The sequence below is a fragment of the Nestor notabilis genome, unplaced genomic scaffold, assembly GCF_000696875.1.
Source record: "Nestor notabilis isolate BGI_N333 unplaced genomic scaffold, ASM69687v1 scaffold26621, whole genome shotgun sequence".
Classification (NCBI taxonomy): Eukaryota; Metazoa; Chordata; class Aves; order Psittaciformes; family Psittacidae; genus Nestor; species Nestor notabilis.
This window is the reverse complement of record NW_009916481.1, coordinates 1-15,891: the sequence shown is the minus strand read 5'-3', so window position 1 is coordinate 15,891 and position 15,891 is coordinate 1. Positions and strand designations below refer to the sequence as shown.

Sequence of the window (15,891 nt, the reverse complement as noted above, 5' to 3'; positions counted from 1 at the left end):
GGATGTGGGCACTATAGGGGGGATGCTGGGCATCATCCTGCTGGGTCCCAGTGTTGCATCCATTGTCCTGTGATAACTGGATAAGAAGAGCAAAGGAGGTTTTGAACCAGTTTTCAGCTCTTCTACATGATGGGGCCAATCAGCTTTAATGTGTGTTTGCTCAGAATGGTTTGCAAGTGGACTGGAGAGTACTTTCTCATGTTCCCTGTCATGAATTATTCCTCTTGGAGTAACTGAGACAGAAACATTAACACTGAGTCTGCCTGGCAAGGGCTATTAGATTAGTCTTCAGCTGTGCCTATAGGGTAAAGACCACTGCTGCTGGCAGGGCTCAGATGGGAAGCAGCATGGCCTGTAACCAGACTCACTCCCCTTTGATTCATCTCACTTTGCAGGCTGAAGATATGCTGCCAGCTCCCAAAAGCAAGAATCACCAGGTGTCAGAAGAGCATTTACAAAGGTCCCTATTAGATCAGGTTAGTAGCCATCTGAACACTAAGTATTTGGTACTTTGATAACAGTGCTCTGGGGGACAGTTGTTTCTTTCCCATCATCTATTGAAGCTGCTCCCCTTCTGTTGTCAGCTGATGTTAATCCACTAAGCCAGTGGAGCTCTGTCATCTCTGCTGTGGGTGTTCCTTGGACTATGATATGAAATTAGTAACCTCATGACACCAGATAACCACATGTCAACATGGTATTTCTGAAGGGTCTATCATGTCCTAAATTCTCAGTTCTAGAAAATACAGGATGTCCATGGAACAATGAATTACAAGCTGCAGATGATACTAGAAGGACCTTACCCAACGATGTCTACAAATGCTTTTCCAAGAGGCTTCTCTTCGTACTGGACTCCATACTTGGCACATAATGACTTCACCAAAGGTTTCACCTTCCAGAAATTGTGCCGTGGCATTGTTGGGAACAGGCTTGAATATAGAAAGAGAAAACAAACCTAAGAACACTCAAGAGACCAACCCCAAGGGATGGGCATCTCCAGCTGCTTCCTCGTAGGGGCTAATTATTAATGCCTACTCCTTGAGCTGTACAAGCAGACGAGAGAGACACACAGAGATATCCATGCTTTACAGTCCTCTGGTTCAAGGAGGCTTTTGAAGACTGAATGAGTTGGTTCTCTGCCACTCTGCTATGCCTCAAAACAAAGCTGTGCTTGAGGAAGACAATGAAAGGCAGTTTGTGCAGGAGAGGACACTCCCAAGTGCTCTACAAGGGAAGTGGGAGCAAGGAAACAGCCTCAGCCTGCTAAGATCCTGCCCATTTCCTTTGGGAAGTACTAGATGTTTCTTGCTGAATTGAATTCCCAATGTTCTCCTTTCCCACCTCAGGAAGTTCTTGTCGTGGAGAAACAGGGTAAAGAAGGATTTGGGATCACCTTGCCCTATGCTGTTCAATGGAGATTTCCTAAACTGACTTGCAAACCACACAGCTTTACCCTACAAGGTAAAATGTAAAAATTCTTTTACATTTGGTGTTGTCACTGGCAACAGACTGTCCCTATGGCCCTGGGTTTAATATCTCTCCTGGAATCTGGTACCCAGCAGCATATGCACTCCCACAGAGCTGTTAGATGCTGTAAAACACTGAAGTGCTTTAGGGGAGAGGAAACTGGATACCTAAATTCAAGCAGTTAGCTTAGGATTTGAGTCCACAGCCATTGTAACTAGTAGATATGTATTGCTGACTCCTAATTAAACCCCAAATTAAAAGTGTGAAAGCTGAAGTATTTGGTAGCAAGAAAGATGACATGCCTCTAGTAGAAGCAGAATATGACCCCCAACAACATGGGACTCTCTTTCCTTGGCATATGGTAGCTCTCCAAAGATCCTGCCCCATCCCTTTAGCAGGCTTTCTCTCCCCTCATGTCCTGTGTTGGGACAACCTGGTAGTGGCCAAATGATCCTGGGTCCATACTCACTGGTGCTCGATTTGAAAATTCAGGTGCCCGGTGAACCAGTCGTTGAAGAAGGACTGCTCGATATTGCAGGTGGCTGCCATCTGGGAAGGCAAGAAAGCATCTGTGAAGAGTAGTGAAGTCCCACCCTAAAATCAGAACAAACTCTTCTTTGCCTGTGGCAGGGGCTGATCTGGGTCTTACTGCACTACTGAGCTCTCGGAGCGCGCAAGACTTCTGCTATCAAATAGCTGGTTGTAGCAAGGAGAGTTTTAATCCTCCTTTAAGGGCTTGTTGCCAGCTGTTGGGCTGACCATGGTGAAGGGGACAATATCAGGAGGCACTTTATGGACATTTGGTGACAAGTAATTTAGCAGCCCAAGTATAGACTTATAAATCTCAGCTTCTGACATTCAAGATCAGGTGGTTAACAACAGTACTAAGATGGAAAACGGGAGGAAAATGCACAGGCACAGAAAGCTGCCTTCCACATCCTATCTAGTTATTGCCCAGTTTGCCTTAAGCACAAGATCTGAAAGTTCTGGAAATCTTAGCTACTCTTGCTATTAATAATTGTAAAATAGAAAGTCTTGCTTAAAATCCTCTTACATTCGGAGTGGCTACGCTGTGATTTCTATGTAGTAACCATAGCAGATATACTGTTCTCAAGATGCATCTTAAAACCACACCAGTGTCAAAGAGGCTTATCTCCCTCTATCACATACCCATTTTAACCCTCTTTACCCATTTCTCTTTCTTTTATAGGTCCCCTTCCCAAATCTATCTCTCTCACAACCTCTTTACCCCCAAATTCCAGTTGCATAAAGAGCTTGAGCAAAAGCTTAAGGTGAACACCTGGATACTCCCAAGCCTTCAGTGAATCTATTCACATGCTTAATTTAAAACAAATGTGTAGGTGCTTTCCTAAATAGTGTTTTAGCACCTTCTTTTTATTTTGTGCTTTTGCATATTTAGCACAAGGGAGAGCAATTGGCTTTGAAAGCTCCACCTTCAAGGCCCTGCTAACAACTACAAATAGTAATTATATACTAGTTAGGACCGGGATTATTTCTTCTCTCAGCTCAGTAATACCGAATTCACATGGCCAGTGTCAAAGTTGCTCTCATTATCCTCAGGCTCTTACACTTGGAACACTGTAAATAAAAGGTATCCTTTCAGCAAGGTGGATTTATCTGACTCTGTGTGGCATTAAAAAGATGTTGAAAGCAGCTGGTTTTCATTTCAGTCCTTATTGCTGAAATATAAACTTCAGGAATATGTTGAGCTCTCCCTTCAGCCTTGATTTTCGTTGGGGCTTTTCTGTTTGCTCATATGTATATGCTGAAATACACCACATAGAAACGCCAAATCATGCTTCTTGAATCTGATACTGCCCCAAATCTGAAGTAACCTTTTGGTTATCAAATTAATTACAGCAGTTTTGACTCCCATGTCTTGACTCAGCATGAAGGCTCTGAGGACAACATCTTTCTGGGAGGCATCACGGACAGAGACCATATACTAGTACCTGGGGACAGTGGTAACACATTTTCTCTCTGAGTAAATCTCTAATCCATCTTGGGGTGAGTTAGAGTATCCTTTCCCTTCCCAGTTACCTGAGAGCTAAGCCAGTCTCTGTGCTTCTCGGAATCAATTTCCATTGGAATGTGATTCATCTGCGTGACCCACACAAACCAGTGACTCTCCAGAAACCTTCCAAAACAAAGAGGCAAGAAAGCAGAACAATTTACATTGCAGCCTGGGGTAGGAGGTAGATACAGTGGGCTTAACAGGGAGCAGCAGTAGGTGCAACCTGGGAGGAAAGTGTTTCTCTAAGGTATTGAAGTAGGTACCTCTCTTTGTGTGGAACCAGACTGAAACACTTCTGTGATGGAGTTCCCAGAACTTGGAATTCTCAGAACTGTTTTCACCTTTCCCATTGCTTGATGGATATACAGTCATTTCAAAATCCACCTGCCCACTGCTGTTAGCTTTCTGGGTGTTAAGGTCAGCGCACTGGAGCTCCCCGCTTCCCTTTGTGCTCTCAGTGCCTATAGTGCTAAGTCTCAACTTTGCCCTGGCCTGGGTACCACTTTAGAGCAGTTTGTTTATTGCTTATGGTATATAACTGCATTTTTAGCACCTGTACAGTACTCTACAGAAATGCCCTTTCTTCTCTTTACCCAAGTTAGTTTCTCTATGCTGAGAATTAGATGTATGCTGACAAAGTAGTTGTCCAGAATCATCCTTGTTCTAGTCTTTAGGCTTGTTTCTGAAAGAGTATTTGATTTGAATTTGCAATTTTGCTGCCTTGCACCTTTAACTTAATCAAAATATGGAACCTTTGTGAATAATGCGTCAGTTGTAAGTTTTTCAGCTTGATTTCGGACTGAAAAGGTTGGCTGGGCACTTAAGTGTGTCTTTTGAATCTCTTTTCCTTAGTTCCAAAGTGTTTTGAAACTATGAAAACTGAAGCTACAGACATTAAATCTTGTGAAGGCAAAAGTTCCAATATTGTGATTGTTTCTTTTTTGTACATTTGTTGTCATTTCTTTTACTCAAAAAAGATATTTTAAATTTTGGTTTTAGACAATGTTTTTTACTGTGATTAAATGTTTGCCTTAAAGCTGCTGCTGACTGTGGGACTAAATGCCATCCCTTGGTACTAGCCGGTGTATAGGCCATGCAGTCTTCCACACTGGGAGAAGCAGTGAGCATTTCATTCACAGGGGAAGCACATGAAGTGCTCAGGAGGGCTCTTGAATCACCTTCCTAGTAAACTAGGAAGAAAGAGGCACTCTGGAAGGGTCCAGCCTTGACCAAAGTGGAAAAAAATGCATGTATGTGTTGGGATCAGGCAGCGTGTGAGAATAGGGAACAAGGAAAGAAGGGAGAATCCTGGCTGGACCATCACAAGGGCAGGGGAAGATGCTGAGCACCAGAACCAGCTCTGCTACAGGGAGGTAGAGTTGGGAGATGATAAGAGGAAAGTGAAGCAGTGGGAATAGCCAAGATAACACACAGTGAAGTCAATGGCTGCAGAGAATCTAAACAGGGAAGGCCTGTGGGGCCTCGCAGAGCTGAGATTTGGTTTGTCTGGCACTGGAGGGAGGGGAGAGCAGCAGGGATGCCCTTTTTCTCCTACCTGACAAAAGTGAGGAGAAACAGGGATCCCAGAACGCCATAAAATGGGATGTATGTGATGAAGTAGCGTATGTAGTAGCTGATGGCCCAGGCTAGGTCCTAGGGGAAGAGAGAAGACATTAGGCATCACTTTGCCTATCTCATATAACATGTCCTTGCTGGTGATGTTAGGGACACTGGGTAATTAATACAGCAAAGTGTGATCCCTGCCCACTGGCCTCCCTCCTTACTCAAGTGTGATTTCTTATGAGCCAGGCAGACCCCATAAAGAGCAAAGGAACATTTCACTCACCGCCCAGAACCTGCGCTTGATCATGGTCGAGATGATTTGTATTTGGAAATACAAAGGGATGAGCAGAGGTGGGAAGACTGCAAAGCAAAGCAAAAGGTTTTGGCCATCAGAGGGATGGAAAAGTGTGTGACATGAGTGAGCCAGTGATTTAGGACGGGGATTTCCTAGGATTAGGAACTGTTTCTGGTTCTATCTAGCACTGGTCAGAGCAGTGAGGTGTTGGTGATGGGGCGTGCTTGCCTTTCTGTGAAGAAAGGAGGCCCTGTGTTGCATGTCACTGTCTTCCCACGTATGAAGTTGTTATCAGTAGCTGAATCATGGAATCATAGAATCATTTAGGTTGAACAAGACCTTTAAGATTATCAAAGAGCAACTGCTACATGGATTTTCCCATGGAGCCGCTCACACAGAGGTTACTCCCCAGTCTCGGCTGGGAATTGCCATACTGGCAGTGTTCAAGATGCTTGGGTACCACTAAAGAATATACTGAACTGATTTTGGGACCTGCACAGGGGATGGTGGTCCTGAGGAAGGGCAGGATGAGTTGACTCGAGGAGTTGCTCTGCTAACACAAGAGGGACTGGAAAAGTCAACTGGAATTCAGGGAAAAGGAAGAGTGCAGGGCAGGTAGATACTCACTGAGGAAGAAGTACTCGTGCTGGTGGTTGTAAGGTAAGTACTTCAGCTTCTTCTTGCCATACTGCAGGACACAGAGGAGAAAACTCAGGCTTGGATTATGACAGATGAAAGAGAAGATTCTCTGCAATACTTCTTTGTTTATTGACTGGAGAGTTTTGCCTAAATTCCCACCACCAGGTGTTTTGGTTAAATACACTGACTTTGTAATTGTGATAGATGTAAATCCCTTTTTAAAGTCTTTTAGCTTGATATTCATGTAATTTCTGTTGGTTTTTTGCATTCTTGCAGGTTCCCATTTCTTTTCAGCACGCAATCTCTTCACCTCATCTCCATAGTGAAATATCTGGAGCTATACAGAAGTGTCTCTTTTGAGCTCCAGGCATGTTCACACAAGAAGCTAAAGCATGGAGAATCTGGATTGCTGTGAACCTGCATTTTTGCCTCCAGCATACCAACTTCTCCATGAAGGTAAGTCTTGTAGCACCAATAAATCAGGCACATCATTCACTCTGGTCTGGGCTCTGAAAGGCTGTGTTTTTAGCATTGTCTGGAAAAGGGTTGTATGCAAGTATGAAGGAGTATTGGGATAGAATGATGCTGGCCTAATATTTCAGATATTTTGTAGGAGGAAGATCCCGTTTTCCTTGTCATAAATGTTTACATGGTTAGATTTTCCTTTAAGTGCTACAACCACGGTCTGCTTTTAAATCCCTGGATGAACCATTTCCCTTTCTAACATTCCTGTAAGTCTTGACTGTAAGTCATGTCTAACAGCACTAGCCAACACCTGGTTTTGCACAAGCGTTCTCTGAAGCCCTTCAGGACAACTGTTCCCATGTTTTACCTCCTTTCCCTTACCTCAACAGGCTGTGTATCTCCAAGGACAAAAATATGCAGCATGTTCACATCTGGGTCCTTCTTGAATATGTTGGGCTTGGCGTGGTGTTGGAAGTGACGATGGTTCCACCAGTTTGCAGAGGCACCCTGGGCAGATACAAGACCAAGTTGTTCAGCCATAGGAAACTGCAGCTCCTCTAATGGTAGGATTACCCATTCTTTTATATAACCTACAATGGCCAAAATGTTACTTGCTTTTGAAAAAGCAATAAACAGTAAGTGGCCAAGGTGTCAGTTGCTGTGAGACTGCTGGATTCAGAGGGCTGGTTTGCTCTCGCTAGGGATGATCCAGATTGAAAGAACAGGGAATAAATATACTCTGAATTGCATGCACTGTATCTTCCACATGTGAAGTTGTTATTAGTAGCTGATTCATAGAATCATTTAGGTTGGAAAAGTCCAACCATTAACCTAACACTACCAAGTCCACCACTAAACCCTCTTGCTGTCTTACTGATTATTGTACTGATTTCCCTCTACTGCCTGTGCAGAGCCAGGAAAGATGAAGTGGGTTTGAGAGAATGGGCAAAGCTATGTCCCATCCCCTATCAGTTCCTCCTAAAGGCAGATGCTGAAAAGCCTGGACTCATTCTTGCTGAGGATAGAAGTTCTGAAGGCATCTTGAATGGATGGTGGAGTGCATGGTGAAAACATGACAGGATGTTAAAATGGGGTTTATGCAATGTGATAAGCTTTGTCCTCAGCTGCTATAAATTGATGCAGTTCCAGTGAAGCTTGTGAACTATGGTGTTCTGTAACAGCTATGATTAGGGTCCCTTATCTCTTCTGCACAACAGCTCCATGTGCAGTGGTCACTAACTTCTACCCTGTGCATCTCCACACTGTAGAAAGGCTTAGAGCTGTCATTTCCTACTCTAACATAGTCAAAGTGGTTGCAGTTGTTTCCACAGTGCCCTGGGTCCATAAAGTCCTTTACCTTTAGGTGTCCAATGACAAACTTGTGGACAATGTGGTTCCAGGAAGACTTCTTAAAGACAGAGAGGTGTCCAAAATCATGTTGCAGCCACCCTGCCTGGGCCTAGGATGAAGGGAAATCAAGTGTTTGAAATGAGAATTAAGCACAAAAGGAAACAGAGATAGAAGACTAGTTTTGAGTGTAAGGAAGAGAGAAGGTGAAATCTCTTTTTTCATTCTGGAGGGGAACACAGACTCATAGAATCATTCAGGTTGGAAAACACCATTAGGATCATCGAGTCCAACCGTAAACCTAACATTACCAAGTCCACCAACATGTGGAAGGAAAGGCCAAAGAGGTGAGGAAAATGTGTAAGCCACCATCATCAGTGTGTAGGGGTGGCCAGAAGCCACTGGCACCACAGCAGCAGGTGTGTTGTTTCTGTGGTTTTCTGTGTTCTGCTTTAGTAACTGGCCTTCTCCTGAGGGATTTGAGTAGCCAATATGCTCGGTGCGCACTATTTCTCACCTGGGAAGTTGCAAGGATGCAGGAGAGGATGAGAGTTATGATCCAGCCATTGCCGAAGTATGAAACCATTAACCAGGCCAATACTTCCATTACAATGATATGGCCCAAGTAAAGAGAGAAGAACAAAGGATTTGCTCTGAACAAGTCCATGTCCTCTACTGTCTTCCTCAGGGTCCGGAAATCCTCCACCAGCTGGGACTGCAAAATAGACATGGAAGACACAGTATGAAGCTTATAAGTAAGTCTAAATGAGCCTAAGGAAGGTAGGCAAAGTTCCATATTAAGGACCCTGGCTGCTTTTTATGTTGGTTGGCTACTCCAGAAGTAAAGAAGAACCTGCCTCTATATTCACCCTGTATTCTAGTTTTTCACAGCACTTCCCTATGAATAAACATTCTGGCTGGTCTGAGCCCACATCCTGACCTTTTGCACCTTGAGCTAGGAGAGTAATTCAAGCCTTCTGCTGTGAATCAGCAGCATTACCTGGCTGTGTTGAGAGTTACATCAGTTGACTCTCGTCTGAATGAGCTTTACAAGTACTAAGGAGACTGCTGGAGAAAGAGAGAATGTGGTCCTATTACTTACGCATAATTCCAGAGCTCTGATGATGAGCACCCAATATCAGAGCACCCATCATCTATTTAATATGAGGCTGAGGTACTGTGCAATCATTCAAGAAGAGCATTCCTGGGTTAATGCAGGTTGGCATTGTCTCTTCTATTGTGAGTGATTCAGATATATCATAATCATGGCTAGTCACAAACAAGGGGACAGGATTGAGTTTCGTGGCAAGAGCTAATCATGCCACGCACTGTGCCTGAATAATGGATGAACAGACTGTCTGGGAGGGATACAGAGCTGCCCTGAGGGTGCTGAGTGGGAGGAAAAGGTACCTGCTTGGTTGCTGCTCCTTAAGCACAGCTACCAAAATGAGACATCTGGCTCACCCCACCTATTGGTGCTTACTGCTTGTGCCATGCATGGCTCAAATGTGGCTTTACTGATACTGGTCTCAGCAGGATAAGCCAGTTTAAGTCTCAAAGAGGTATTTCTCTGGGAGCTAATGTGTCAAAGGGAGCTGCAGAGTGAACAGCGAGTAGATTAAAGTCTTGTTGAGGTGATGAGTAACTTGTTTGGAAGTCTTTTCAGACTTCTCTGCCTACTCCTCTCCTTCCCCTGTAACAGGCAAGCCATGATATGTGTTTTAAGGCTGAACAGCAGAAGGGATATGAGCCACAAGAGATGGTGCACATTTCCCAGTCCACACGTCTCAGTTCCTATTTCCCTTCAGTATGGGATCAATCCAGCCTGGACTCCTGGACTGGGCTGCTAGGAAGGGAAGGGAAAGGCTTGTATAGCCAGTCTGGATGTGTCACTTCCCTTGCACACACTTTTAGTCTATGCTGGGATGTGCGCATTGCTACAAGATGTTCAGTCATGGACCACTTTTCTCCCTCTCTGGAGCTTTATAATCTGCCTCCGACCTGGAGGACATCCCAAAAGAACAAGATAGGGAACATGCTCATCAGGAACACAGCTCAGAAACAAATACTCACATTTTTGTCTCGGTCCTGGCTAGGTTCCCCTGGAGCAAGCTCTCCAATAAGTAATGGCTTGAGAAACTTCTGCACCAAGGTGGGATTGATGTGGAAAGCCTGGAATGCATCCTGGAGTGCAAATAGGCATAACTGTGTGAGATTCAGGAGTAAGCTATTGCTTCCTACTTATGTCATTCCCATCAATATACAGTACTGTCTTCTACAGTCATCCCCACCATGTTACTGTGAAAGAGGGGTGTCAGACTGGCTTCCACCTCTGTGATCACTTGCAGTGCAGTACTTCTACTAGAGGCTGATGAATTTGCTTATCTAGTAGCAAGTGAATGGTGAGACCTGGGATGTTACCCAGACATATGGTTAAAGGCACCTCAAGAAATGTTTTCTAAGCAACTAAATACCTAAATCCTGCTAATTCCCTTAGAAGGTAGGAGGCAGAGAGGAATTTGTGCAAATCCCCACGAGGATATAAATACCTTTTGAAAGTCTGCTGCCTGGAGGAGGCAATTCAAGAGAGGGGTGACTGAACCTGGGATGACTGCAGATATATAAAGTATTGTTGGATGTTTTGGCCAGATCTATAGATCCCAGTACTAACACACTAAGAAAAAAAGGGTGACTCTTCATTTTGGAGACTGCCTTTTTCCTTTTGTTCTGCAAGACGAGTAACCAAATGCTACCTTAACTCTTCTTTATTCTAGAATCATATTATAGACATATAGGCAATTCTATCTCCATGCAAGTCCAAGTAAAACATCTTAGGAAGGAACCAAACTAAACCCACACTTGTATACCAGAGCTTCAAGCAAAGCAATTGCTTTAAAGTGCTTGCCATCAAGCTTTGCAGTGGCTAGGACCCCCTTCACAAAGAGACCTACACCAAAAAGCAACTTTACTCATACTGTGCATAATGCTAAGCAGGTTGAAGAGATTACATTTATCAATATACATGATAAGACTTGTTGTTTCTAATTGTGCTGTGGTATATGGCTGCTTGTCCCTATAAAAGGCTCATTAATCTTTTGCAAGACTGCTTCTACATTGTCTATTCAGTACATGCCTTGAATATTGGGTACATTTTACTGAAGCCCCTCCAACATGTGATAAGAGACATAAGTAACTTGTTAAGTTTCTGCAACAGAATCTAAATGGGGGATGAAAAGCAATGTTGATGGAACTTGTGAAATAAATCTTGTCCCATACACTCCTGAGGCTGGAAAAGCAGGAAACATAGCTGGAATACTATTTTCCTTACATATTTTCAAGACTTCTAATAGGGAGGGACAATGCCTTGGTTATAGAGTCTTCTGGATCCTGACATTCATGAGTTTGCCTGGCTCTTCTTTCTCTGTACTTCTTCCCTTTTCCATGTTTTTTGTCTACCTCTGTCCTACAGATGCCTGATGGGAATCATATACTTGATGCATCTGCTGCTAGTAGTGAGATCTTGCCCACCCCTCCTTCCGTATGGCTTGAATTTTAAGCCCAAAGACAGTGACAGGGACAGAAAGTTGACCAAGATCAGAAACTTACTCTGTCCATGTCCTTTTCTTGACTGCACAGAACTGGAGTTAACTCTAGAAACTCACCTAGGAGAGCTCTAAAGATGTAGTTCCATAATGTGCAAAGACTGGTGCATCAAAAACCAGTCAAAAATAGGTCAGGAGTACCATGCATCAGCCTTGCTACCTTTGCCTCATTGCCTAATAACTGTAGAGACCAACTGCAATCTCACCTCTGACCCTAAACCGAAACTGGTCAGCACTCAGTGTGTCCGCCTTAACCTTCTGGGAGCTGACCTCCATCAAAAGGCTGGCTGTGGTGTTCAAAAATACCAGCCAACAACCTAGGTCCCAAAGTCCACCAAAATCAACAGGAACTTTCACTTCATTCCAAGACTTTGGATTGAGCTTTGGAATAATACCCTGACCATAGCAGTTTTGCTGTGGGAGGCATGTAAGGAGGGTGAGTGAAAGCTGATCTAAGCCATTTAACTTGAAGTTAAAGAAATGATATATGAGAAGTTAGAGCTGTAGCATTGGCAGGGAGTGAGAGGAGAGAAGAGCTTCTACAGGTGCAGGAGAGAAATAAAACCCTGTGGAATGGTTTAAAGATTAAAAAAGCCATAAAATGCCAGAGTTTGGGCGAAGAAAGGGAGGGGAAAATGTCATTTCAATGGGAGAGTCAAACTGAAATGCCAGAAATGAAACCGAGGTGCACTTTTTCTGTAAGGCACCAGATTTTCCTCATGCCAGAACCCAAACTATGCCCTTTGGTAACCAATTTAGTGGACAAAGTGGTCCCTGTTGCCACAGGTAAAGGTTTGAATCAATTTGGCCATGTTCCCTCATGAGGACTGCATTACTGGTAAAACTTAGCCTGGCACAAGTGAGACTTTTTGACTGCATTGGGTTAGCCTCTGGTGTTGTTTCACTGGTGCCAAAATGAAGGGAAATCTCTAGGACCAGCAAAGCTGTTTCCAGAGCTGCAGACAGCTGAGAGTTTCTCATCCAAAGAAATGCTTGTCCCAAGTCATCATCCTCCTTCCCTACTTTGAGGAATTTAATTTTCTTTACCTGAATTTATGCATACTTCATCCTCTGGTGTCACCATCACAGCCCATCTGAGGTTACAGAATACCATCTTCTCCCTTCTACACAGGGAGTATTACACTAAAGACCTGACTTACCCAAGGTTACAACTGGTAGCAGACCAATCTTAAGCCTCTTTTACTAGCACTTCAGTTACTGGAGCATTTTCAGCTCTTGGACCCATAAATGCCACTGAAATGTGTGAGCAGAATGAGTTGGGAAGTGAAGAACTGACTGTGCCTGCTGCAACGTTTTGCAATTTAGGGCAAAAAGGGGGGAAAAAGGGGAAAGAGGGAGAGGGTGAACACATGAGAAGCATTAAAGAATGTTGATTCAATATTATTTAAATGAATGGGGAGGGGAGGGAAGTCTTTGGAGGTCTGACCAGGTACTGCCCGGAGACCTCACTGATTCATGTGGTATTGACCGGGGTTGACTCAGAACAGCAGCTTCTGCCTGACCACCTAGAAGGTATTTTTTCTACCTGGGGCTTCCTTGCCAATATCCATCTGTTTTCTAAACATGCCTCTAAATGCTCTGACATGACTTTCCCATGAAGAGTTCTGCCTCTGAGCTTAATAGCCTCACTTCTTTCCGGTTGGGATGAAAAGTAAAGGTTGGAACTGGTCAGAAAGGCCATTCATGCATGCCAAAACACAGTTGTTACTCAAAACTACTCTACCTATCTTCCACTTCTATCACAAGTTTATGCCATGAAGGAAATGCTGGCAGCATTTCACCTTCAGTGAGAAGAAATACACATGCATGTCATTGCTATATGTAGAGAATGGGCTTTTCCAGTATAGCCTCCAAGCAGAATAATATCTCCTGAAGACTCTTAACATCATCAGACAGGATTGTTTTTTATTAGCTGTATCTCATGCGTCTCCTTCACTAATAGGTCCCTAATATAAGATACTACCTGAATTTTGGAATTATCCTCAGTTCTGCTCTGGAGGAGATAAAAAGCAAAAGGCAAAGGATAGTCTTTGGGAAGTGCCATATGATATTTACAACTGACATCCCGACTTTGTAGTCTGCTGGCCAATAAGCTTTGTATTATCAAGGTATGAACTGTACCTGCGCATTGGAAGTGCTTAGTGCAGTCAGTACAAGGATGTTCTTTCGCATCCTTGAATATCTCTGGATGCATAAGCTAGCCTGGGAACCCCTAACCTGAGCTGAACATGCAGGACATGACAGTTATCCCGGAAGCTTCTCAGTTAGCTTGTCCTGTGAGCATCCTGAGATGAATTAGCTCATGTACCACCAAGCAGGGTATCTTTAGAGTGGCCAGGCATGGATTTAGAGTCCAGTGAGCATGTCAGTAGACAGCTGGTAGTAGATGGATACACCTGATCCTCTAGAGGATTGGTGAATGGACAAGACGCTGAGGTTCTGCCTTCCAATACCTAAAAAGAGCCTACAAGAAAGCTGGAGAGAGGCTTTATACAAGGGCATGTAGGGACAGGACAAGGGGGAATGGCTTTAAACTGAATAGATTAGATCTTAGGCAGAAGTTCTTCCCTGTGAGGGTAGTGAGACACTGGCCCAGAGAAGCTGTGGCTGCCCCATCCCTGGCAGTGTTCAAGGCCAGGTTGGACACAGGGGATTGGAGCAACCTGCTCTACTGGAAGGTGTCCCTGCCCATGGCAGGGGATGGAACTGGATGAACTTTAAGGTTCCTTCCAACAAACACCATTCTATGATTCTAATGTTTGCTGTGCTACAGGTCCTAACTGCATGTGTTGCTGAGGAGAATCTGAGGAAGATGGAAGCCCCATACAAACTAGGAACATAAACATGTTCCACTGAATTCTTGTCATTGCTTTTTCCTCCTCCTAAACTCTCCCAGTCACGATATCTTGCAACACAGAATGAAACTTGTTAGTTAAGCACTGCCAGGGTCAAGGCCAAGGCTTTCTCACCCTGAATGAGAGACTTCTTTTGGCAATAAACTGTTAGGCACCACAGGGAAGCTGGAAAACAGATGCCAACTCAGAGCTGTGATTAACAATTTCAGAGCATTCTTAAGACCATGCCTTCATGGAGTGTGCTCTGAGGATAGTGGGATGCAACGTACAGTGGGAAGGTGGGTGGGAGCAGGACCAGCAGTAGTAGAATCACAAACGTGTGATCCTTCCCTGGTAAAGGTTGAAGACAAATGTAAGAGCAGATGCTTTTTGGTTTCAAGTGGAGATGTTGGAGTTAAATTATTGGGGATAGGAATCAAACTCCTCTGGTTTCAGCAGGGCTGCATTTAAGCAGCTGAAAGGAAAACCTGGCCCATCTTTTTGAGGGAGCAAGCTATTCACTCAGAGGATTTTCTGGAAGGGGGACAGGAACACCAAAAGGCATCTCAGTGCTTCAAGGAAATGAATGGAAAATAACCACAGACCACAGGCAAATGGAGACAGATGGAAAGGAAAGGTTAGTAAATCTTGCCAATGAATTCTGCCACACACTGAGCCTCCTCCTTGCTAAGGTGTTAAGAGCTGTGGGGGATGAACAGTTAATTCTACAGCTTGGCCTCTCCTGCCCTTACACAGGTATTGGAAAAGCTCCAAGGCAGTTGGCATTTTATTAGCTGTGGGCTAATAACACCCTGAGAGGAGAAGATGATCCTGGGTGCACTTCTAAACAAGGTGCAGACAACAATCTGAGGCAATTTGTTCCTTTTTCAAGGGGGTTGGTTGTGTTTGTTGGGATTTTTAAGTTGCTGAAACATGAGAGGTGGCTGAACCCAGCTATGAAGAGCAGGAGCAAATAGTTGGGGTTTTTTTCTTTTGCCCTTTTCTGTAGAAACCTGTAGCTAAATTCTCCAGAGGATTCTCTCCTGGCGAAAAAATAAAGCTAAAAAGCTCCCTGTTTTAAACCTCAAGCTCACCCTCCTCACAGAAACAACTTTGAAACACAGCCTGGCCTCTCCTTAACCCTTTCTTGTGCTTGGCTGCTGTGCCTCTGCATGTCATAAGCTACACACTGAAAAGAGGGAGACTTGGGATGCTCTGCTCACGAATTCAGAGCTCCAGGCACAGCACAAACAAGAGACAAAGACAAAACAGCGAGGCTTAAAGCAGAGCCGAGCAATCTGTACCGACCAGGTCTTGCAGATGCTGCGAATCGCCATGGCTCAAGCCAAGGAGCTGCACCCATTTAGACCAACCTTTGCGCTCCTAAAAGCAGCGAGGAAGATGAGCTGGGTGTACAGCAAGTGTTAGAGAGGTTGGGGGGGGCAGAGAGGCAGGCGGCTGGCTCGCTCCTTGGGGAGCATCGGGAAGGCGGTGCCCTGACAGAGGGGATGCTGCTGAGCGCCGGGATGCAGCCGCGGGAATGTCCGTGCGTTGGGTCCTTACCGTGGCATCTTCGCCGGCCCAGTGGCTGATCACTCGTTGACCCCCCGGGTGTCTGTCTGC

The 15,891-nt window shown here is 44.5% G+C and overlaps 1 protein-coding gene across 1 annotated transcript in view; it reads right to left on the bottom strand.

Moving 5' to 3' along the window:
- The window catches only part of LOC104413574 (fatty acid desaturase 2-like), a gene marked incomplete at its 5' end in the record, with an annotated part of 16,722 nt that extends 837 nt beyond the window's left edge, over positions 1 to 15,885 (bottom strand). Inside the window, 11 exons of the mRNA XM_010024609.1 lie at positions 804 to 929; positions 1,937 to 2,016; positions 3,529 to 3,625; positions 5,058 to 5,155; positions 5,349 to 5,425; positions 5,988 to 6,048; positions 6,846 to 6,971; positions 7,822 to 7,923; positions 8,329 to 8,526; positions 9,885 to 9,995; positions 15,832 to 15,885. Coding sequence (XP_010022911.1) covers positions 804 to 929; positions 1,937 to 2,016; positions 3,529 to 3,625; positions 5,058 to 5,155; positions 5,349 to 5,425; positions 5,988 to 6,048; positions 6,846 to 6,971; positions 7,822 to 7,923; positions 8,329 to 8,526; positions 9,885 to 9,995; positions 15,832 to 15,885 — 1,130 coding nt within the window. The remainder of the gene's footprint in view (positions 1 to 803; positions 930 to 1,936; positions 2,017 to 3,528; positions 3,626 to 5,057; positions 5,156 to 5,348; positions 5,426 to 5,987; positions 6,049 to 6,845; positions 6,972 to 7,821; positions 7,924 to 8,328; positions 8,527 to 9,884; positions 9,996 to 15,831) is intronic.
- Positions 15,886 to 15,891: the final 6 nt, after the last annotated feature.